Source organism: Larimichthys crocea, chromosome XVII (genome assembly GCF_000972845.2).
Source record: "Larimichthys crocea isolate SSNF chromosome XVII, L_crocea_2.0, whole genome shotgun sequence".
In the NCBI taxonomy this organism is placed as follows: Eukaryota; Metazoa; Chordata; class Actinopteri; family Sciaenidae; genus Larimichthys; species Larimichthys crocea.
The window spans coordinates 27561481-27587649 of record NC_040027.1 but is presented as its reverse complement, the minus strand read 5'-3'; the positions used below and the strand labels follow the sequence as shown (position 1 = coordinate 27587649).

General features: G+C 38.9%; 1 protein-coding gene across 1 annotated transcript in view; it reads right to left on the bottom strand.

Moving 5' to 3' along the window:
• Nucleotides 1–26169, bottom strand: part of naaladl2 (N-acetylated alpha-linked acidic dipeptidase like 2) — a 504703-nt gene that overhangs the window by 59601 nt on the left and 418933 nt on the right. The window contains exon 16 of the mRNA XM_019256507.2: nt 20137–20226. Within this exon, the coding sequence (XP_019112052.1) occupies nt 20137–20226 (90 nt within the window). The remainder of the gene's footprint in view (nt 1–20136; nt 20227–26169) is intronic.

Genomic DNA, 26169 nt, shown 5'->3' with positions numbered 1-26169 from the left:
AACTCATCAGCTGGGTTTAGATCTGCATACATCTTTTAACAATTTCAATTTAAGTGCCATTTTGCCAAATTATAAATTTGTTTCCGGCTCCTTTAATTGGCTTTAGTGGGACTTGTAACACCACTGCAGGGCAGATTGCGGGAGTGACTAATAGACAGAGAGAAGAGAGTGGGAGTAAGAGAAGACAGGACTCACTGGAGTATTCATGCAAAGAGAGAGAGAGAGAGAGAGAGAGAGAGAGAGAGAGAGAGAGAGAAAGAAAGAAAGAAAGAAAGAAAGAAAGAAAGAAAGAAAGAAAGAAAGAAAGAAAGAAAGAAAGACATCTCCTGGCATCAAAGCAGCCCAGCTCTGCACTCTGTAAAATAATTAACACGAGCAAAATGGAGAGAGGACTTGGTGAATCTTTGGAGCTACCCAAGAATAGCGGGGGAATAACAAGATACTGAACAGCTTCGAATGTGACAGCAGTGCAACATAAAACAGCCTATAGGTTCACTCAGCAGTAAATCTCACAGAGCAACTACACCCAGGCTAAAAGTTATCTGTGCACTGTGGCATGTAGCAGTTACTGCATGCGTCTGTCCCCACCCTGTGCACTGCAGCACTTCACGGTGAACTAACTGTCCGACACGACCGAGCAGCTGTGGTCATATAAACACCAGCTCAGCAGACCGACCACACTAGAGCTGCAATTTAAAGTGAAACCATTTAGTCAAAAATATTCAGTGCCTTAATTTAATCATTCACTTCTCGTGTGGTTTTATGTTTATTATTTATTTGGGTTCATGCTAAAATGAGTATAAACTCCCAATAAAGTTCAACCTTCTTGACATGGCCGTGGCTGATTTTTTGTTATGACTGTGTCATGCATAGATAATATTCATGCCTGAACGGGCTTAAAAGTCACTATGACTTAGACCACAGGACCAGAAATGACAAGTAATACTAAACAAAAAAACATCCTGATTTTTCTCAAAGCTTTAGGAACAAATGTCCTTCATTCTCACAGTTCACACACGTCCTCTTATTCTCCTGGATCTTCAAGAAGGTTAAATCTGGGGCAGCTGGACTTGGTTGTCGATCCGTGAAGGAGTTCGCCTCTCATCCAAGAAGTCCTAATGAACTGAAGAAGCTTCTTGGATGAGAAGCCAAACATCTTCACGGCCCCAGATTTAACCTTCAAAGAGAAAGATGACCTGGATAACTGAGAACCTTCACACACTATTCTCCTGAGCTAAGTTCAAGAGCTATAGGAATGATTCTTAAATGTCCAAATGAAGATCTTTGACTTTTCAATCAGTAGATTCATTGTGATGATTGTGCTTGATGCATGGAGAACTTTTAACCATTTTTTCTTCAAATGTATCCGGTAACTTTCTTCTAATTGGGTTAATGCTGCATGATTAATTATTTCTATACATAAACAGCATTAAGCCATCCAGAGAGTTATGCAATTCTCTCCAAAGAAAAACCTTCTTATCGACCCTGAATTGTGACATATTAAGCAAACGATTACACCATTTTATCATGCATGTTTTCTCCTCATTGATGCAGGAATCCAACCCACATCACCCTGAAGAGCCAATGTAGGAGCAACCTTTTGGATGGCTTAAACGGCGTGTGGCCCTGTTGTGTGTAGCTATTTTAGATTCTTTGAAATCCCAAATCTCTGAAACATAATTTAATGGTAATGACTGATCATTAACAACTTTGCTGCTGTAGGAAATTAAAATCTATTACAATCTGTTCCAGTGATGCTAACTGTTACTTTTCAGTCGTGGCTCTCTTGAAAAAAACAAACATAACTAGCTAATATGAACAGTTTTGTCCACCAAAAGTTGCTCACATGGCTGCGAGCTACTGGTGCCAGTTCAACAGTGTAAACAGGTATCCCACTTAAAGTTGGACAGAGCACCAAACACATGAGTGTGAGGAGAATAAAATGGATTATAATTGTCACATAATGCATGACATATTTCAACCAGTGGTTCATGTAGCCACTGTCACTACTAAATACAAGTACCCGCTACCGAGCACACTGAGGAAATGTGGATGAGGGAAATGGAAACAGACAGTGCTGCAAGTCCAACGTAAGTTCTGTCAGAGACAGAGAGCATTCTCAATCATTTCTGATGCTTGTGGACATGTTTCACTCTGACCTGATTAAAAAAACTTTTCAAGTATTGCCCCCTCCGGCAGCAGCTGCAGATTGTATTTTGCTTGACACCCAACTTTTTCAAACAAAACCACGTCTAAACCACGGGAGAGGAGCAATTTCTGCATGACTTGACAATGAATGCATTTTAGAAATAAATCACAGCTTTGTTTTTTTTGGATCACATTATAGTAACATCGATAGATAACTGTCACTGCAGCTCCATCTGTTATTAGATTTTTTCACTATGTTTTCTCAGTTTGTTCTGTCACAAAACTGATGGTAGTTTCTACTACTACTACTACTCCACTTATACAAACCATTAATGTTAAGGATATGTAATATGGTCATAACTTCAACTGTAAGGCGATTAAAGTAATCATTTTATCTTCTCTTACTCATAGTTTTATGTTATTTTCTCTGTATTCAAATGCAAATGTGGCAAACTCAAAACAACAAAATATATAAATCTCTAATGAGGCTATACCATATTTATACACACTCTTTATAATGTTGTTTTTCATAGACAGAAGTGAGTCAAGATGGTTTTACAGCTTCACAAAGATGATTGCTTTATAAAATAAAGTTTGATTAAATGTCAGCTTTTCAGAGCTGTCATGTCTGCTGCTTCTTTCATATTTGCAACAGATGTGACAGTGAAACACAACCCTGTTAGGGACTTTTCCGGAAGTCACCCTGTCAGCCATACTGTCCAAATTATATCTGAGCAGAGAAACTGTCAGTGAGGCCAAAGAACTGCATGAATTCAGCATGGACACATAGGTCAGCAGACAGACTCTGGTTCTTCCACTTGTCTCGTACAATGATGACGGTGAAGCAGTCAAACCTCTCGCTTCAGGTGTGACACAAACACCTGTTTGGCATCACACTCCTTTCGGATCTGTGCTATTGGCTGCAGGCGACAAGAGTGACGAAGCAGAGAGCCGTGAAAATGATAACGTCCTGAAACCTCTTGGTCGAGGTGCTGAAAGACTGGAGGAAGGAAAAGTTTGGTGCAAAAATGACAAAACTAACAAACCCAAGCAAAAAATGGATGATGTATTGATAATCGTAAATCCACTACTAATTATTACTATTAATTAATAGTATGGGTGCAGAGAGTTTGTAAAACAATTATTTTGGGGGGTGGGCTTTTGTTGTAGTATTGGATAGATTTTCAATCAGTATAATCTTTTCCAGTGTGTAATATTAGGCAATCACTTCAGTGTTTGAGGACAACGTTTTCTATAAAAGATGCATTGCGACAAAAACGCAAAGGAGACTACAGTTCTTTTTCTGGTCTGAAAAGGAATCATCTGTTGTTATTATTATGTCATCCAAAATGTTGCACTTGATATTATGCATGACATATTTGCAGGAGTAGGAGGATAAGAGACTGAGCTGTTCTTCAGTTCTCTGATAGGCTGTGGAAGCAGTGCTTGACCACATCAGTGGCTGTCCTGTAAGCTTTGATTGTTGTTTCTGCTTCCACCAGTTCAAAGCTAGAACTCTTGAGTTGTGATGAAGCAGCTGGACAGAACAAAATGTGGTGTTTGTTTGCTTCAAGATACACACCACTGCTGCTTTGTGATTTATTCCTTAATGCAACTTCACAGTGGGAAGCACTTCATGCATGGAGTTGATCATCTCATCTTCCATCAATTTCCCCCTGGGATTATTAAAGTATTTCTGATTCTGATTCAAAACACGGGTGACAACAGACCCTTCACTAAAACAACTCTTTATAGCTTTAATAGTGCTTACTAGGGGTTTCACAAACAGTCTTTGTTCAGCTTTTGTAGCGCATATTTTTAGATGACTGATTATTATTATTATTATTATTATTATTTAAATTGTCACCAGTTTTGGGCACAAAAAAATATTTGGTATCTGCAACTATTAGCCCTAATTTTCTACATACAATTTTGGACAAAGAGCTGAATTTGAGAAAATGCTCTTTAATCAGAGTACTTGTTCTTGTATAAAGAATATGCCTCAGTTTGGTCTGCTGCGGAAACACACTTCCACTGCTGCTCCGCTAAAGCCAGATTTCAGCCCTGGGAAATATGAAGCAGGGGCTCAGATGAGCAGGGCAGCAGCTTAATCATTAGGCCTGATGGATGATGGCCCGAACTGAGCAAGGGAGGAGGAAGCGAGGGATGGAGGATGTGCATTGGACAAGAAGGATGTTGAGAGATGGAAGGTAAGTGGGAAAGAAAGAGTGGTTGAGAGAGATTTACAGGAGATGCGATGGAGGGAGAGCGATGGAAAGAAGGATGAACAGAGGGAGACATGCAGGCGGCCGCAGAGGAGGATCCGTCTAACAAATTACCTTCTCCTCCATTACAAAGGCTGTCAACCTGGACGCCTCTGTCAGCTCTCATACACACTCACGCCTGTCTCTGTCGCACACACTCACACGTACACAACCAGCTATAGGCACAACCCCACGCGTGCACGCACAAACTCTACCTCCTGTTAACAGGTGATAAAGGAGCTTGTCATCGCAGCGATGCAGACTGCTGCTGTAGTAACGTCATAGCAACTCCACAGTGTGTCAGACAGAAGTGACTGTAGCTGTCAGATGCTCATGTTTTATAGTAGGCTGTTGTAAACCGGGCTGTTAAGACTGAACGTGTGACTGGTTGGCTGACTGACTCGAGTGCTTCTTCACTGGATGACTCGCTAGGTGATTGGCTGAATGACTGGCAAAGACATTATCATTTTTTATCCAGTTCATCTCTACACGAACTGTATTCTGTCAAAAAATATTGTAAAAAGTGTAATACATTAAAAAGTTGTGTGTATTTCTATATACTATCTGAGTGTTTTACGACTGGAAACACAACAGCACAGATAAATCTTTTCTTGTAAAACACACACACACACACACACACACACACACACACACACACACACACACACACACACACACACACACACACAGTACAATACTGACAGCTGTGGCTTCCAAAGTTTTACGGTATCGCTTTTTCCTAATATTATGGTAAAAGGATGTTTGTACTGTTGATGGCATTTTATCGAATTTCACTATTTTACCATAAAATTAACATGGAAATACTGTATAAATGCTGTATAAACAGAGGTTTTGTCATGAAATATTACAGTGTTTGACCATACAATTAGCAGTCTAATATGAAATACTTTATTCTGTATAAATTCCCTTAAAATGACGTATAAATAAAGGTTTTGAAATGTGACTGTGTTTTACTGTATATAATAAAACAGTCAAATTTAATGGCATATTTTACATTCTTTTACGATCATTGTTTGGCAGTTTTTCACCGACATTTTTTTAGTGTTACATTAACTTTGTCTCCCATCTTCATTGTTTTTAAAAAAATGGTCTTTCTGGTTCATTCTTTTGTGAGTCAGCATTTTGCATTTCATTTCCTGTTCTTGATGCATTATGTCAAAAATGTGATGCCCATTGTTGCTGACCATATGAATCTATGTCTGCACTATGTCCATGTCTATCAGTGTGCCATGCCAGTTTACAATGCTTTAAATGGAGTCTGGACTGTAAAGGACTCACAGAAGACCCACATGAGTTTCTAAGTCTTATGAGGAATAATTCACGTGTTCGCTCCTGCGGTCCCAACATGAACATTTTAATTTTTTTTTTTTTATTAGGCCAAACTATCAGCTAGTGATTTAGATGTATGATTTACAAACTTTAACTATCAGCTCCAGTACAAAGAAGTTTGGCTTACAGTGCAGGTAGTGCCTAACAGGATCTCACTTGGGGCTTGGAGTATAGTTAAAATCATTCTGTACTGTGGAAAATATGCTGGATTTGAGTTGCATGCTGGTGTTAATGGCTCCTGTACTACTGGCTCCCCCTGACATTTATAGCACATGCCAAAACATTCCCCATATATTAACAACTACACAAGATATCAGTTAGCTGTTTAAGAGCTTGCCAGATTTCTGGATTTGTTCCAGTATTCATGTCAGACGCTACTAACTAAAATGCAACAAACACAGAAAGTATCAAAGCTGGCATAAAATATCTCGACTTCCCCACTTGTTTGAAATGAATGTTTGAATCAAATGTTTTGACCTGCTTGGGCTCCCAGGCATGAAAATCTTGGTTGACTGAAGAAGAAGATTAAATTTATTGATCCCTCGATGAGAAAAAAATCTTTTGTTAAATTCAGTTTTACACATATAGGCCCGAAATACAACTTCACACACACGCAAGGGGCTCATAGACATGCAAATGTACAGCCACATAGCGACACCATGGGAGCAGTTAGGGGATTGTGTCAAGAAGAAAAACTGGCATCTCTCCAATGACCAGTCCATGGTCGATGCTCCGGGTCATGCTAGACTTGAACTGGCCACCCTCTAGTTCCCAAGCCAAATCCCTACAAACTGAACTGCTGCCACCACCAAGTCTACCTCTATCAAATGATTGGTTAATGGGGGGAAAAACAAGACCAAGCTTCTGTGATACAGCCACAGATGATTGGTTTGGAAGACATTTTGTATAGCAGGGAAAAGGGGCTTAAGCAATGTCAAATAGATCGCCCAGAGACAGTTCTTGAATTCAGGTAATGTGAAGAATGTGTTGTTTAAAAACTGCAATCTCCTGCTGGTTAAAACACTAAAGAGCTTATTGCCTGTCTGTTTTAAGTGTTGTCACAAAGTTCAGAATTACGATGGTGAAGGTGAATGACTCAGAAGCAATGAATTTTTCAAGACATCTTAACCAAGCTGACCCCAAACCAGACCCAAAATAACTTGCCTCGATGGAGTGGGCAAGTTTAATTACATGCCCTGTACCTTCCATTCTCCACATATTTAGTTCAAGTGCTTTGAGCTTGAAGTGGAAGTCCCACAGTATGACTGTTATTAGTGCTCATATTTGCCAATATTTATATATATATATATATAAGAATATATATATTATATATATATATATTAATTTAATATAATATATATATAATGTACTTTATCTTGTATAGAGGTGCAGTGCCTGATTGCAATGTTTGGCACTGTGTATATATTCATAACAAGAGCCATAAAGAGGGCGCACGTAGAGCAAAAGCAGGACAGAGGAAAGCTATTACTATTCGTAAAGTACAGAGAGACAGAGAGGTGGAAGAAAAAGTTAGGGGGGCGGAGGGCAGAGACGGGGGCGGTGGTAAGATGGATTGTGAGGTCTGTATTATGCAGGTGTCTGGTCATCCTTCAGTGAGTTGCGCCCCCCATAACAGGTGGCTGACTCACTTATGGTGGGTCCCTCCATGATAATAGTAGCAATACATTTTAATGATCCTAGATCCCAAGATGGCTGACTACATTTAACTTTGGAACCAGGCTGAAAAAAGGTTAAAGGAGTTAAAGGGGATTAACTTTTATTCCTGGAAGGGTTACAGCGTGACTTCAGGACTTTCTAATATAGCTGCTGTAGCTTTATCGTAGGCTATGCTGCCGCTGATGCGCTACATAATGTACATCTTTTGAGCACCGCCTTATATTACAGATCTACTGCAGCACTATGTTAGCAGCAGGTCTCTAAGGTCCTCCATCAGGTTGGTTTGTTGTTTCTTGCTGTAGGCTTGAAACTGGGCTTTTGGGGTTTGTTCTTCAAAACCTTGAAGCATTCTCCCTTTGGACTGTGGACGCCTTTAAAAAAGAGCCTGTTTCAACCTGCCTGTGTATATATTTTCTGCTTTAATGCCATTTTGTGTATGTATTTATGTCAGTTGTCTTATTTCTTTTGTGAAGCACCTTGAAGTGCTATATAAATAAAGTTACTTATCATAAAGGTACTGCTCTAGATGACTGTGCTGACTAGTGCCAGAGACAGCATTGACACTGGTGGTAATTTTTTGCACTTATTCAGTGTTTTTATTTTTGTTTTCAATTATTGCAGGTTTTTCTGTTTTTAATATTACCGACTTCTGTATGTAAACAAATTTTCCATAATGGACATTAAAGCTTTTCTCTAGATTGCTCTATTTATTCATAATCTGCACTTCCTGTCACAGTTAATAAAACAGGATAAACATGGAAATTAGACAAGAATAACTTAGTATTCAAATAAGAGACTAGATGAAACTAACTAACCAACAGTTACCATAGGGGATATAATTAAAGCATGAGACAGACTGATCACGCACAATATACCCATCTATCTATGTAACTGTGGAGGAATATAGACAAATTTACCGGCGGGTGACTGTGAGTGTTTTCTTCTCTCTAGAGAGCACATTTAAACTAAACTGACAGTAGAAGTACAGTATGGATATTCAGGATGTTCACGGTTGGCAATCCTCGCTCTGACAGATGAAGACTATTTATTTGAATCTCAAAGTTGTTCTGTCTCATAATGCTAGTGCCAAATTTGTTATGTTAAAGACTTTGGGGGGGGGACCCAACACATTAAAGTTTTTGTCCGATCTGCAGTCTGTATGTGAAGCTGCTGTCTCTACCCTATCCTCCTGACTATAAATAGTGCTGCTCAGAATGCAAATCAGAGAATTGAATGGAGATGAATTAAAGTTAAATTGGTTTCATGAAGCAGGGGTATATAGATTTTGCTTCTCATTTCTTCCCCACAGTTGTAATTTCTTGCAGTGAAAATGAAAGATGTGGCAGATTCAGGAACGGTGCCTGAGCAGTATTTATGCTGTAAATGGTGAGGAGGCAGGAAAGTGCATTTGTTTGTTGTTTCCCCAACAGAAGATAGTGAATGGTCTGTTGAATCCCAGTAACTGGCTGGTCAAGTGGTTAACACAGTGGTAACAAGTTAGTGTAGTAGCCCTGGGTTCTCTGATTGAAATACATTTACAGATGATGACCCACTAAACTGTTTGTTCTCTATTGATTTCGAGGAGAACTCTGAGGGGTCACAGTGTCTGAGGAGGGCCCCTCAGGCCTTATAAGCAACAGCACAGCGATAAGTTCAATCTATCAACACACAAGCCAAGGCTTTGATCTTAGTGGATGGAAAAGCCTCGGTTTTCCTCCTCCTTTTTTTGCTCTGCTATAATCTCCATTTTATGGCTGCTTTAATGATCTCCTCTTCATGGGCATTTATGTAGAAGGCAGTGGGAAAGGCTGAACAAAACATTACAGAAAAAACCCAAACACATCTTTCTTTGTAGAGCACAGTGATCAGATTAAATGGGTGAAGAGGTTCTGGATCATGCCCAAAAGTACAAAATCTATCTATCTTAAAAACATCAGTGTTGCAAACAGTTGCAATCAGTGTAGCAGGCCAGTGGTTGGTTGATAAAGCAATGTTATGAGCGAGCTGTACAATGATTAGCAGTACAATAATGGTGACATAAATTACTAATAATGTAAATGTTTATTAATTTAAATGTGAACTGGGGCGGGCCATGTCATAAAAATTTACATTCTGAGGAAAAGCAGTTGGATGAAACAGGGTGAAGCATCTCCCCATTAAGTGTCTCACTGCGCGCATTTACGTCTTTGGTGCACAGCAGCGTAACTTCATTGATTATTCAAATCTCCCAACATGCCAACATAATAGGTCAGGAACTAATGTTAATGTTCTCCTATAGACATTCAAGGTCACTCACGCAGTAGTGAAAGTAAAACAGCTGTCCTGATAAATCCTTTTTAGTAAAACATTTTGGTCAGTGTAAAATGTGCACTGGGCGGGCATTTGAAATGATTGGAGCACTTCACAAAAAGCAATACTGGACTTTTGTTCATTGAGCTTTTTGTACTCTAGAGGTCTTCCAAATGCATGAATTCCATTAAAAAGTACCAGTAGCTCATCATCTAGTGTGTCTACAACTTTTTGTAATTTCCTAAAAATCAATCCAAGAAGCATATCCACTTCATGTTGTGAATGGCCAGGTGTGTGGAAGTGTAAAATGGTGCAGGATTTGAACTTCCCTCTAAGGCTTTGTTTTTTTGGTTCTTCATACAACTATGTCATTTTTTTTTCTGCCCTAGAGTGTGTGCTGTTATTCCCATTTGTACATTTCATTGAGTCTCCTGCCTCACCTTCGAATGTGGCTATTCAGAACACCTGCCTTTAGACATGTTTGGAGGAGACTTCAGTTCCACAACACCTGGAGGTACCCTGTGCTGTATGTCTGCATCTTGATGAGTTTCTTCTGGGAAGGATAAGTCCTACAGCACATTGAACACCAGTTGGGTAACTGGGAGGAAGGAAGTAAAGCAGACTTTGTAATTAAATAGAATTATATTGTGATCACAAGCCCACTAACCGAAGCGTTTCTGGTCTGCCACCTCTGTAGTTCAGGCTGAGTTAGGTTTAGGCAACTGAAACTACTTGGGGGATGATCATGGTCATTCTTTAAAAAGAAATCAACGTTTGCATTTTGTGGTTGGGGGAAGGGTATCAATGATCGCTGTAAGCACAATTATGGTGTAACTCCAGTAAGGAGTGTTTTAGGAACGCGATAGGAATCAGATGGAATACTGATGTGATGTGTGACTTGTTGTTGTGACGTGCTAAAAATGTTAGCATGACACAAGGAGATACGGCGAGGCTGTCGGTTCATCCACATGGGCTGTCGTCTCTGAGCAGAGAAGCTCCTAAAATAAGACTCACCATATTGGGCATGGCAGTAGTAAAAACATGATTATGTGACCTATATGCATTTACAACCTGACTGCAATCTGTCAAGATGAAGGAATATTTTGTTAACTGGTATTTAACTGCCTAATGTCACCCGTTCTAGACAAGCTAATATTTCCTTTGTCGGAAAACCATGTATGTAGGTCGTGTTAAGTGTTAAGTAAACAAACAACCAATGTTGTAATTTTTCTGGTGGGGACAGTCTCAATTAGTAATATAGGAAAATGATGGATTGTAGTGACAATGTATGTGGGTAAAGTTTGGGACAAGTCATAATCTTGACTTGCAAGAAACTTTTTAGTGCTTTACGCCTAATGCCTATGTTCTCTGCATGCATACACTCAAACTCTCCCAAGTCTAATGTGTATGCCCAGCAGTGTGCGGCAGGGACCAATAAATAAGCGTGCCAACGCTATCCACCGTTCGTTGGCTTGATCAATGCCAGCCTCGCCTTGCCAAGTCAACTTGTACACAACGTCATGCATAAAAAATGAGCTACACAGAGGACACTGCCCACTGAGAGACTGTTAGAGAGGCCAAGGGAGCTGGGGAGACAAGAGGAGAGCGAGAAAAAGAGAAAGAGAGATGCCTGCTGTTGCCACCTGCCACCCTGAACCCTCCGAACCAAGCTGCGTCCAAAACCGCACTTGACAAATGAGTACAGGGATGCAGAGCATAGGCACAGTCCCTGAGCTACAACACTAACAATGCACATACACCATTCCATAGAGAGCAGGGGGTGGGTGTTTGTGTGTGTGTGTGTGTGTGTGTGTGTGTGTGAGAGAGAGAGAGAAAAAGAGGGAGAGAGAGAGAAAGAGAGAGAGGAGACGTAGTGGGAGAAAAAGGGAAAACAGTGGCAACAACTGAGGCTGGATAGTGAGAAAAGAAAACAGCACAGAACAGCCATAAAAGGCTTAATTTATTTTAAATTCATATTCTAAATCATTAAGAAGGCCAACAATGAACAATTGCATAGCATTTGCATATAACGTATTCTGCAGATTCTCTCTTTTCGGGGCACCAGGTGAGTGTACTGTATAACTGGACTTCAGACACATCTCACAGCTAATGTCCAACACTTGCTGTGCTATCATGGAAAAGGATGTAAGGCTGAAACTGGCTTGGTAAAATTGACTTGCAAAATAGCCTGGCTAGATGGCGCAACAAAACCAACATAAGTCAGTAAAAGGTTGTCAGATGAGCCAGAAATATAATTGAATGCATAAATAATGATTCAGTTGGTTAAATAATTAAACGGAACGTGACCCTATAACCTCCACTCAAGCTTGTGTAAGACTTGTGTATTGCTTTCTTAACCTCAAATCAGTTCATAGAATCATTTTTAAAGTTCTGAAATGGAAGTTTTTGTCACTTTTTTGTATAGCTCGGTTTTCAAAGTGCACAGAGCAGTTCATTGATCCTATAGGGAGTTCTCTGTAGCAGCGCTATATTTGACTTTGTTGGATCATGTCATTACTTATTTGCTGCTGCAATGCACCAGATTCCCTATGAGCATAATCAAGGTCTTTGTTATCTTAAATGTTCTAGTGTACAACAACTGTAACTCAAACCAATGTGATGTCATGAAGGGAAAAAGTACCTGGAGCAAATGTTGCATTTTCATTTACATTTGCTAAATGACACATTAGGACACACAGGTTCTTGAAGCTTGTTTGAAACTACTTTTCAAATGAGATCTATTTGAAAGAGCAAAACACACTATCTATTTTCTGTTTGTATTATTTCCTCTTTATATGAAGTAAAGCCTGGTATGATGAATATCTAAGAAAAAATGACGAGAAAAGAAGAGAAAATTTAACCCTCCAACTACACTGAAGCCTGCAGTGTATAGAGCAGGAGGCTACACTACGTGTGTTCTGTTTCTCTGTGTCTCACTTCAGATCATGAGCAGTAATCCTGCCTGACATTTCAGAACATATAGTACATAAATGTGCAGACGTACACACACGGCGGCACAAAAGAGGTCACACAGGCTTTACCTCCCAGTCTGAATATTTAACATGGAGAATAACATCTCTGCTAGCTCCCATTTGCCCTTCATCGTGACATGTTGTGTCAGTGTACTCTTGGCCTTGTGTTTTTATGTAACTGTCATTCTGCTCTCTCTCTCTCTCTCTCTCTCTCTCTCTCTCTCTCTCTCCGTGTCTACCTCTCTCTCTCTTCCAATCATTTTGCAAGCTGCACAAATAACATCTGGCACTTTGCCTGATCTCCAAGGATATGATGATTAAGGCCAAACGACAACCCTATTTCTCCTCTGCCCACCATGGCTGTAACCTTTCTCCTCGACACACAGAAGCATTTTCATCAAAGCTTTCACAGTGATGACAGGGCACCTCTCAGTAAATAAACACACTCTTTAGTTAATATGATAAAAATGACAAGGTAAGTATCAAAAACTGCAATTTGTCTGGCTTACATAATAATTCATACAAGTGTATTATTTTTTTTGTGTTTTACAAACACAGTCTAAGTCCGCCCATGGACACTTTGCCTGTGTCTTTATTCCAATTCATGTAAAAAAATGTATTTTCAAAAGCAGTGGTTCTCAAACTTTACACTTCAACCACCACCTCAGAAAATATTACACTCTCCAAGTACCACCATTATGACTGTGATGTTACAATAGAGTATTTTCACATTGCGGTCATAATGATGATACTTTGGTGGCGTCAGAGAAGACGACTCCTGATACTCCTGATCCGCATTTCTTTTCCTAATAGTTCCTGATAGCAGCCATGATTTAAGTCTTTTATTTTTCCGTCGCAGTTTAATTCATTACAATTCGGGATGATGTATGTGTGCGCTTGAGCAGGCTTACGTTGGACCAAAATATATTACAGCAAACACAGAACAGATTTTAAATTACATTCCAGCAATATTATAATTATTTATTTTGAATTTTAGTAGGTCTTTCACAGTGTTACATGCTTTTAAATAACATTTTTAATTCGTCTAAAATAAAAAATAAAAAATCTTCTAGTGGTCTACCTACCACTAGAGGGAGCTCGCGTACTGCTGCAGTTAAAGAATCTAAAGTTTGTTCTTCCATTTGCCAAAGGTCATACAATGTAGATATGTGGCATTTTAGTATGCTTCTCTATGCATTGGTCTCATTGGCTGGCAACTGGCACCAAAGTTTGCCACCCCAGAGAGCATTATTAGAACGTTGGTATTATGATGTGTTACATCATGATACCAACGTTCTAATGCTAAACTTTTCCTTCTTATTTTTTGTTGCCTTTCTCCTGTTTTGTTACCACCATAAAAATAATGTTTATCATTCTCATAACCACATTGCTTTTGGTTACCTCATGTTATTCCCAGCACAGATCCACCCAACTTCAGTCTGAGTAGAGATCAAGTCAGACAGAATAACTGCAGACACCTGCGTCGCTGTCCATCGTGCTCAACCTTTTTTGCATAACTATAGTGCAACACACAGCAACCTTGTCACATAGCAGCAGCACAGAAACCAGGATGTGTTGATCCGGAGAAAGGATGTGATGAGAACTAGTCTTACATGAGGCAGGAGAAGCAAATAACATCAGCAACAGCTGATATTGCTATGTTTCTCTAGCAAAGGCATAAAAAAATGGATAAACTTTATGGATGTTGGAGTCTGAAAACAGAAATTAAATCTGACCCAAAGAGAACAACAAACGAATGGGATGGGTTTTTAATAACAATAAGACACTTTTCTTTAAAAAATGTGAAAAAAATACAATAACACAACACACAATACACATACAAAAAAGGTGGAACACAGGTGGGGTTCAGAGACTGCTCACTGTAAGAGAAGACCTTTTCCAGTGTTTTGGAAAGCACTAACATTCCACAGGGAAATCCTGCCTGAAACAAGCTGTGAAACTTGCCCCTCTGAGATAGCTCCATGCGAATCATAGATTTCTCTATCAAGTCCACTAGGGGAAGAGTAACCTAAAAGTAATAAAACAGTAACAACAAATCCTCAGAAAGCGGTAAGATCCTGAGAATTCTTACAAAGACCCAAGGAAGGTGAGGGAAGCCAATGCTCTCTACCCAACTCAAAATACCCAAGAGGAAGTGAGGAAGCTTTGAAATGTTTGTCTGAGAAAATGATGATTTGCCTTCTGTGGTTGGTGAGGCTCTGTGACTGAAAAACATATTCTGGTGAAGAAGCCGCTTTGCTGCAGTCACTATGCCCAAGTTACCAGAAGAAATCAGTAAATCAAGACACATTACATAGAAAAACCTGTTGAAGTCATTGTGGTCTACTTGTGAAGTTAAGTATAAAATGTTCCATGAACCATCCATGGTATTATACATGGTAAACTATTTAGCTACAACCTCTCAAGGTGTCTCCCCTTGGACTTAGTCAGTAAATCTCATTGTCACCAGGAGTTGTCCTTGGTATTTGTGCTCTGAAAGGGATAATAGAGACTAGTGCTATTGCTCATAAGTAGCCATAAAGAAAGACTAGTGCCATGTTTGCAAAGGTATCTGGAAGCATCACTTCTTAAATTTCTATGCACACTGAGGGAATATTTGTAAGAGGTATCTGAATCTAACGAAATATGATGTAATTGTAAAATTTGCAGTGGAACTGATTGTAAATCTGAGACCAGACCATTTTCAAACTGACAGACATGAGGCAAAGAATGAAATGAAAGGGAACATACTTTGGGCCAATAGTTAAAAGCAGTGGTTGTGACTATGTAATTACCCTAGTGTAGCAGTTTGCATCTACAAATAATGGGTCATAACTCTGAAAGAAACACTTTTCAATGTTAACATTATCTGTGTCTTATCTCTGTCATCAAACATCCATTAGCTAGCTTAGAAATCATAAATAAAGGAACCAAGATCCATCACATGTTCAAATTTTCTTCAGTGTCAAATTAATCTGGTCATAGCTTTCTGTACACCCATGGGTACAATGCCAAAAGGAACTATTATAGTCTAATTTAGCATATTTTTGATGGTGTCCAACTGGAAACAAATTGGGTGAGGTGGTAACTTACTGAATCCATGGCAACATGATACTTCTTGTTTACATAGGCCACAGGATTAGGTAGACTGAGAGCATGGCAATCTTCCAAATAGAAGTGTGACAGTGAAAGCCCCAGTCAAACCAAACCAAATGAATTATGTATAAGAGTCAACAGATTTTCAAATGCTACTGTAAAACCAATTCATTGTCTTCTACTAAGTCCTCCGTTGTGTGTAAACCATCTAGTAAAGAAATGTGTTAATCACTTAATCACAGGTTTTCACTTACAGCAGATTGTTATACTTTTTTCCACGGTGACACACATGAAACATACTAGCAGAGTAGACTATAGTGACTGTATTTCCAAGAAAATACTGTGTGGGAATGTGAGAGGCCTCTTTTACACATCTGAAACATACTGTACATGCCAAACGTCCTTGGACTGATTGATGGAACTCATTTTAATTATGGCACTGTGTGTGGTTGCCAACAGATACATATATCAAAAGAGACGTCTTACATATCATCAGCTGGGTCTAATCACAGACATTCTCGTAAGTAGGACTAGACCAAAGCATACATTTTTTGGTAACAGTTAGGCCAAGGGGCATCTACGAGATTCCTAACCAGTGGTACCTCCAAAGGTTCCTATCTTTGCCCATAGTAGCAAATCCCACAAGTGAATCGTTGAGTTTCAGAGTTCAGTGTTTGGAAGAATATCAGTGAAGAAGCTGCATGTGATGGATTTAGTTTTAAGGTTTTTAGAAAATCCAGTTTATTTAACACAGATTGATCAATACATATTTTTGTATTCAATGAATTCACACACTTAATGATACTAATACTGAATCAGTTGTTTTAGTTAATAACCAAAACCTAAACCAGGCCTTAACCATGGCATTGACACATAATAAAATAGATTTAACAGTGATTTGCAACAGCTTTAGAAGGCACAGAAAAAAAGATATAGGGCAGTTATGATGTATTCTCTCATTTATTTTGGAGGCCTATCAACCTCCAACAATATCAGTCATGCTACTGATCCCCTAAAATCCCCTTAAACCCAAACCCATGGAGGTCAAAGGTGGAGGCGACATGCAGCGTTGAAAGCAGAGTTTGGCAGTACCATACATGTGCATGTTGAGTCACAAGAATGACCTGTCCCTTTGTCTTTGTTTAGAGGTCATTGCTAGAATGAAGGTGTCGAATGAAAAAATAAGAACATCAAGAGAGAAAAATGAGCTGCCAACCAGCAGCCCTTTAGCCAAGCAATCACCATCCAGCAGAGATGGGATGGACGTGAAGGTCGCCTCCACAGTGGACATAACACCATACGCCGATGATAGCGTGCATACACACAGAATCACACACATTATCCACACACATTCTGTCTTCAGTTTTTCATACACCTATAGTTATGAACTAAGGCAAGTGTAAGCCATGTGATTGCAGACATAATGGATAACCAACAGCCAAAAGGCGGGCTGTGCTTGTGTCACTTACAATAAGAAAACTTACTGCATTTCGTTTACTTCTCTTTCAGCACAAACATGAAACACATTAATTAATGAATACCACTAATTAAGTTCTAAGAATAATTCAGATCAGCTGAATGCATCCTTAACCTTGTGGAAAGTTACTTATAAATACTTATAAGACTTATACTTATAAATGACCCTTCTTGACTTTTTTGATATAATGAAAGTAAGGAGACACTTATAGCCTCAATATTTAACATGATTTTTGAGTTTAGGACGAACGTACCCAGTCTAAAGGTAAAACCAAGCGGCAACCTCTGTGTCTGAAAAAGGAAGCCAATGTGGAAGTGCTAAAAACTGTAATTCCTCGAGTGGCCACTTGAGACAGGCTCCTAAAGTGAGTTAGTCTCCCTAACTCCCTATATAACATTTTTGAAATGTCCAACGGCACAGCAGAAGCTTAGCATATTTTCGGTTTCAAATTGGCACTTCATCACTCATGCTCTGTCCACTCTTTATACTGTCATTGGGTAAAACACAGGAGGACACTGCACACTGTCTACCTCTACCTGTGCGTAACTACCTCGTGGCTACCTCAATGCTGCGGCTTGCCTGTGATGTTCATACAGGCAGCAGTGCTATTGCTGCACTGCTGCTGCCAGCCATATCTTACTACACTGAGTTTGCCTTTAATAAATACAATACAATAAAAGCCTTGTTCACAATATATAAAATATATTTTTATTTTCTGTATTAAACTCTAAACCACGTCTTGTATCATGCATACTATAAAGAGTCACACACTACAGACAGAATGCTACGGGAGTCTAAATCCCAAGATGGAACCACGGTCACGAGAAGAAAAGCTTCTTTTGTGCAAACGTGTCGTCCTCTCGCCTACAGATCCTGCTCGCCCAAATTAAACTGCATCTGTCTTCTCCTCAACACTCTGCAACAATGAATAAAGTTTCCTTTGTTTATCCGAAGAGGGCGTTGCGTGGTTGAAAACACACAGCAGTAGGTTGAGCTACTATCCTCGCCAACAGTTTGTGAGTTGTGGCAGTGCAGTTGCCAGGGTAGTACTTGTACACTGAGTAACTTCACACATTTGAAGGTTAGGACATACCAAAGTGAAGTGTGTTCGATAAAAGATGAAAATATCACTGTGTCTGATGTAATTTGTAAAATGTGACAGCTATCTTACACTGATGATACCTTTTGAAGTGGTGGCATTTGTAAGCACCAATAATTCAGTGAATTTTCCTAATCCATCCAGCGTTTTAAGTTTAAAAAAAAAACATGCAGCTCTGAGTGAAAAAAGCTTTGTGTGGCTTTCTCTCAGAGGCTGACCTTTCTTCATAAGAGCTGCTGTACAAAGGAAGTGAAAGTTGTGACAGCAGCGATTGTTCCTGCACAGACTGCCTCATCTCAAGTGAATCTCAATAAATACTATCAAGACTTTGACTGGCACAGCTCAAATGGATGGCGACTTGTTAATGCTTTACTTAGCTAATGACCCTGCTAATTTCATCTGCTACACCATCTGAGTGCCTGGCAGCAGCTGTTTTTGTGGTTGCCTAGCAACAGTAAAAGGAGACTAAAGTGAGTGATACACCTCATGTTTCTACGCTTAAAAAGTGGACAGTGAATTAGGAAAGCTATCACGAACCACTCAGTGAAAACATTACTGAGGTTTTGGTTGAATATGAGATGAAGATGAACTCCTTAAAGTGAATTAACTGAAGCAAGGATGTTTTGTTTTTTTTGCTTATCTTTTATAATATGGAGCAAAGAATGTATTTTAAAACAAATTTCCTGCATCTCTGCCACGAGGTGGATTAAGTCAAGAAACATCTTCCTGCAGTGTGTTTACCCTCCACTGCACCCCAAATAATAAAATAATTAAACCTAATGCAAAATATTAATAGCCACATTAAAAGTCTGAGAGTTTCCTACAGGATCGACTGAGTGTGCACCTCAGTCACCTGTGTTTGGTGCACCTCGGACACTGTTGGGTTGGCATTTCCTTCATGTGCTTTATTAGTTTTAAACAATAAGGGAGGTCTGCAGCACAGAAGTATTCTTAGTAGAGGATAAATTCAACATTGTCTTTGCTGGTTTAATGGGATTTGTTGACAGTTATACCATTGTTTCACAGGGTCGCTAAAAATAATGGCAACCCTACTGACCACTGAATTGAGTTGTGATGCCTTATTTATTGTTATTATTAAAATTTGAATTGATTTTATTTTATGGGCATCATTTCACAGTGTGATTAAAAAAAAACAAAAAACTTTTTTTTATTTAACAACAAGGTGCTTGTTAAAAGCATTTCTGTGGTGACCTTGCAGAATGACATGACAGTCTGACATGAGTGTTCGAGCACTCTCGAGGCTATCGTTGTAACGGGTTTTGAGTGAAAGTGTAACATGAATGGAAACGCGTGCGTCTATGTAACCATGTGAAGTCGACAGACACGCAATTCAGAAGCTATGTCCTAGCTTTTACTCTCCATTCGTCAACCCTTCCACATGGAGCTTCGAAACCACAAGCCACATGATCAGATGTCCCTCTTGGACAAAATTAAGTGATGAATGCAAAAAGATTATATGATGATTGACAAAGTTACTGTTAGGAGACAAACGTTGTCAAATGTTCTGATGATCTGTGACTTCTAAACACTACATCAACATCTTTGAACATCAGCTTTTGTGTTTTTGTGCTAATGCTTTTCCACACATCTGTCCATGTTTGTCGTCCATGTTAATGTCAGTTATGTGTGTCTGTGTATGTCTGTAACATGTTTGAACGAACGGAAGAATTATTGGTTTTGTGAGTGTGTGTTGCAAAAGTATGGAAATCTCTGCAATGGCATGATTAACTATGGCGGTCTTACCTTAGCAATGGTCTCATGGAACTTGAACAGCGGATCCAGAGTCTTTGGTAACTCTGTAGAAAACTGGGCCTCTGACAGGAAGCTGGTGGCCTGAGGGGAAAGAGACAACAAGAAGCAACTGTCACCTATGACACCACAACAATATCTTTTTAATTGCCATCTCCTCCTCTGTCTTTTCATTATCTCACTCAGAAAGCTTTTCATTTCTGTGGGACTACTACGAGTGCAAAGTCTAAGCTGGAAGGAAACAAAAGCTTACCCTTTTTATCTTCACTCTTCTTATCTTTTCTATTCTCGTTTGTTCTATTCTATTTTAAGAGCAGAAAAAATTGGAGTGACCTGTCAGGCATTTGACAGGAAACAACACTAAATGCTCTCAAGGCCACCAAGCTGCCAGGACGTTTTGTTCTGCTGTCAAATACACACATACATACTAAACGTGTGCACACACATTCTCGGATGCTGACACAAAGTCATGTAACCATGCCTGCACTCAAAAATTACCTCACTATCACCTCAACATACTTTGTAACGTCCCAAAACAAAGCATCTCTCATTGTGACTTCAAAGTCATGGTACTGCCTTTGGAGAGGAACTATTTTTTTTCCCTTATGGAGTCACATTAAGTAGCAGTCAGATAAAAATATCAAAAAGGTTCAAACACTGTAGCCTACAAATTATGAAATATGTGACAACTCCAGCGTATCTTACCAGTTTCAGACACACTGTATAGTAACATTCTCATCCTGCATGGTGATGCAGTGTGTCTGTATTTGTAGTACATAGGCTCATTGTGTGCAGTGTCTATGTTTAAATCTTTCATGCAAGACAAATTTTGTAAAGGGCAACAAAAGTTTTCATTTATTTATGTATTCATACTATATGGAATTCTGCCTCATTATGAAAGAGTAGGGCTACTAAATAGGGATAAATAGGGATATTAAATGGTCTGTTCTGTTTTCATGTGCATGATCCAGTATTCTGGTAAAAGCAGCCTGTTTATAGCGTTACATTAATTGAAGCCTTGACATGGATATTTGTTTAACAAATCTAGACACTGCAGGTTGCCGGCCCATGGTAAGGGAATGACTGGTGCTACGGTAATTAGGCTTTAGTCAAGGTACAGTAAGGGCTAGGTAACAAACACACTTAGTTAACTGAAAGATTATGTTGTTGTTATGTTTATGGTTAATACAAAGTTGAACATGAATTGTGTGTCTGGGATGTACCAAAACTACAAAAATATTTTGACTGTATCACACTCATGAATATTGGCACAGGAGGTAATTTGTCGGGTGCAGAATCTTCCAATATCAACATAAATGCCAAGAATGCTTGACAGGATTTTTCAGTAGGCGAGGTAAATACGTAATATGTCACATTTTGTGGAGTGAGGTATTTTTGCAGTGTAGTATTAACACTTTTACTTGAGTAAAGGATCTGAATACATCTTCGACTTCTGGTGACATTGTTTAATTCAGTAGACCTCTTCTTACAACTCCCTCTTGCTTGGTACATGTCCCACAGGTGTCTCAAAGAAAGTCATGAGGTCGTGACTGGTGACCATGAATACGCATCGCAGAAACTGTCCTAGCTTTTACTCTCCATTCCTCAACCCTTCATCATGAAGATCGAAAGTTCAAAACCACCAGCCACAGTATCAGATGTCTGGACATATCTTCAGAAAATTGTCAGTGATGGATGCAAAACATTTTCATTGTTACTGTTTGGAGACAAAGGTTGTCAAATGTTCTGATGATCTGGGACTTCCAAACACTACATCAACATTTGTAAAAATCAGGTGAAAGTTTTCCTGATGGTGAATGATTTTCCACGCATCTGTCCATGTTTGTTATTGTTGTAGTTTTGCTATATCACAGGAGGTGACTAGTCAGGGGCAGAATCTTCCAATATCAGCATAAATGCCAAGAATACTTGACAAGATTTTTCAGTAGGCGAGGTAGATACATAATATGTACAGTGTTTGCTTGCTGCAAAAGGAGTTCTGCCTTCTGAGAGTTGAGTTTGAACTCAGCAGAACAGTGATTAGCAGGGTGTTTATGTCATGTTGCATAAAAAAATGGTAACCAAAAGTTCTTGATTCAGCAGAGAAGCTGCCTGTGAAAAACACTTTTCAAATTTAAAAATAATACTTAAATGTCTCAGCCAGGACAAATCAGCTAAAAGCACAGTGCACCTAACAAACAATCTCAATTAGTCAATGTGGGCACATATGGAGAATAGAAGTTTTATTTAATAATTCACATATTTACGCATTTCAAGACAGCACAAGCAGAAAGTTTTATGAAGACTTTTTTGTGTGCTGCCTCTGAATAAATATTGTGAATTATTGAGTGCAACAGCTGCCTCAAAATATGCCCCTGTTGTAGATGTCAAGCTGAATACCCCAATAAAAGCCTTACCATCTACACTCAGAAAAGAAGTAAGTAAGATCAAACACATGGTTACATCTGTGGTTCACTCTCACAAACAGTGGCTCCAAGTGCTATTTGAACCCAAGAGATTCTGGCAGCTGCCAGTCAAGCTGTTTCTCTGAAATTCTTGAGTGGTTTCAAACCAGGACCATGATAAGGAACACAAATGATGAGTGGTGGGCCCAATTAGAGACTTTTGCTATCAAATAAATAATTGTTAACTTTGTCAAAACTAAAAATATTTCAACTTTTTAACAAAGTGTAGCAGAAATGTTGACTGCACTGAGTTACAGAAGCAGGAGGAATGTCAGCCAGCCCGGTGATGCCTTTGGGACTTTGACTCTGTTGGTATTGGACAGGGTACAAAATAATCCTCCTCTCTAAGTCTAAAAAGTCACCCTCACTGTTAGAAGAATTTTCAGACTCTGCTAAAAACTTACTGTACAGCACCAAACAGACATAGTCAGTGACTAGCTGGTGAACACAGTGGAGCAATTAGCAGCTACATATTTCCCTCAGGAGTTGGTAGAAACCAAAAACAAAGCTAAAAGAAACCTTTGTGAGTAACTTTGAACACAAACATGTCTTCCAATGAACATAGCATTGCCTTATAACTGATGTTTGTATAAATCAGCAACTGTTAGCTAACAAGCTGACCACATCAACCCAAAATCTTTCATAGTTCACAGCTTGTTTTTGCTGCCCCAAAGTGGCCAGTGGTTTAAAGGACTGTTTTGGGTGGGTGTCACAGGTGAGAGTGTGGCAGAAAAAGATAAACCTCCCACACACCACCATTCCACACTACAGAACCCGGAGTATCAAAATACTTAAAATACAAAAAGACATTGAAAAATATTGCTAAATGCAAGTACCCGGCCGGCGGGCCACCTCTAGCCCACAACATTGAATTTGTAATTGAATAGCCCTGATATAAATAAACACTTCAGAACATCCACCTGCCCCACCATGGTACAGCGCCATTAGCCATGGATAAGTTGTGCTAAGTAGCAGGCCAGATTAGCAGATAGCAGGCACTCTGCTCTGCACTTCACTGGGCCAGGATGAAGGGTTTTGGAGAGCTCAAGCCTTGAAACAATGAGAGAGATAGCCAGGATCAAAGATACCAGAATTCCATTCACTTTGTACTTAGTGCCCTTTGTAGCGCTTATCTACCACTCACTTCATCTTTCACAGTACAGCCCCTTTCTGTGCCTTGATCTTAGACTCGCACTGTCTTGGTCTTCCTCTCGTTTCTCTTGCTGGGTATTCTTAATATCATCATTTTAAAAGGTACTATCATGTTTTTTATTTTTTTTTTTTAAATCAACTTAATGATTTGATGATAAAATTGAGTAGCTAAATTAAAGTGGTCATTTTGAATCACAAAACAGTATCCAATGACAGCACTTGCAAAGTGCATATTAATAAGGTAATAACATGTTAGGTGGCATCACTGTCTCAGTGGTTAGAGCAGTCACCACCATGCCATATCCAATACAGTCCAATACAGAGAGATAAGGAGCTAGTCCTCTGTGAATCACTCAAGTGTGTACAGAACATACAGTACATTACATTTACAGTAAAGGATTTCACATCCCACCTACACATTAGGTCGATAAATTGTTTTTTTTCCATCTTTGTAGATATATATAGATATATATATAATTATATAATAAAATATAATATATATTAGTGCTGTCAAAATTAACGCGTTAATTTGTCGATTAATTTTAAAGAATTAACGGCGGCCGCCATTTTGGATGTGGCAAAGTAGAGCTTTGTTTCCCAGAATATTAGTGGTGTTGTGAATGGGTGTATAAGAGGCATTAACTTAAAGCCCTCACGGAGACTGCGCCCTGTGCGGTCGCCCACATTGCCCATAGCTAAAACCGGCCCTGCTTGTTTTAGTTTACGGGCAGATCTGCCACATCCAATATGGCGGACACGGTAACGTATCGCAGCAACGGACCAACCTGCTCAATAAGGCGTCTATGATATAGTTCTATGATCTATCCTAACAAGGAGAGTCTATGTATATATGTCTATGATATCCTAACTAGGAAGTCTATATGTCTATGATCTATCCTAACTAAAGGAGAGTCTATGTATATATGTCTAGGATCTATCCTAACTAAAGGAGAGTCTATGTAATATGTCTATGATCTATCCTAACTAAAGGAGAGCTATGTATATATGTCTATGATCTATCCTAACTAAAGGAGAGTCTGTGGTGTAAAGATGGATAAGGACGAACTTTTAGGGGGAACATTTCATTTTAAAAAGTTTCCCGACGGCTCGTTAGACAAAAACAAGGCAATTGCACAGTTTGCAAAGCCGAATTTAATTCCACAGAAGTAACGACTTAACATATCACCTCAAAGCAAAACACCCTGTCCATACTACAGGTGTGTGGCACTCCTTAGTAATTTCCTCATTCTGGCTTTTTTGTGTTTGCACTGTGCATATGTGCACCTTAAGCCAATAAAAGGAATGAATTTAAATATACTTTCTTGTGTTTATTCTACATTAATTTGATCATTTTACATAAAAATGTTCATTAAAGCTTTAGTCTCAGAAAAATGCATTAAATTTATTGATACATTTATTGATAGATTATCGCGATTAATCGCATAATAAAATATATATATATATATATAATATATATATATATTATATACACACACACACACACACACACACACATATATATATATATATATATAATATATAGAATATAGATATATAATATATATATATATATAATATATATATATATATAGACAGAGGGAGAGAGAGAGAGAGAGAGAGATAGAGAGAGAGAGAGAGAGCCTTGTATATAAACAACAGTAGTGTTTGGAGTGCCTTCTAATAGGCAGAGATCATCATTTTTGGATGTCATTACATAGTTGCTGATCTGGAAATCATTTGTGTGACAAAATATTTCTTGTGGGAACAAAAGCAGTAAATGATACTGATTTACCTCATCAACTACAAATATGAGTAAGGAAAGCACACAAAGACATCTTAAAACAAAGAAAATCGTTCTTCTTCTTTTATATATAATTCCACTGAATGAGGAGTATTCCTCATGAACAGATCAACATTCCACTTTATCTGACAGTCTCCTGTCATCATCAGGCCTGATCTGTTGAGAACTAATTGAGCAGCATCCTGGAACCTAAAGGAAGAAACTATAACACTATAACACATACTGTAACATATACACTGCAGGAATTTATACAGGTTAATAACCATTTTTGTGTTACATTAGATTTTTGCCCCATGTCCTAGCTTGTCTTTCTCTACTTTCTCAATCATGGTTTTGTGCATAGTTTCCTCAGGGGCATTTTTTTCTGTTTAAGGAGAGCCAAGAGAGTCTGTTTTAGATCAGGTGATATAATGGCTCTCACCAGTTTATTGCATAGATTAGGTTTTCTTTTATATACTAAGAATGTAGAGTCTGTAAAATGCTGGGTTAGGACTGGATCTGTGTCCAAGATTTCAGCAGATCATTTTCAACAGTGCAGGCCTAAAGTTGTAGTGGTGACACTACTGAGTACTTTTCTGTAGATCAGGAGCCCGATTACGAAGGACGTTA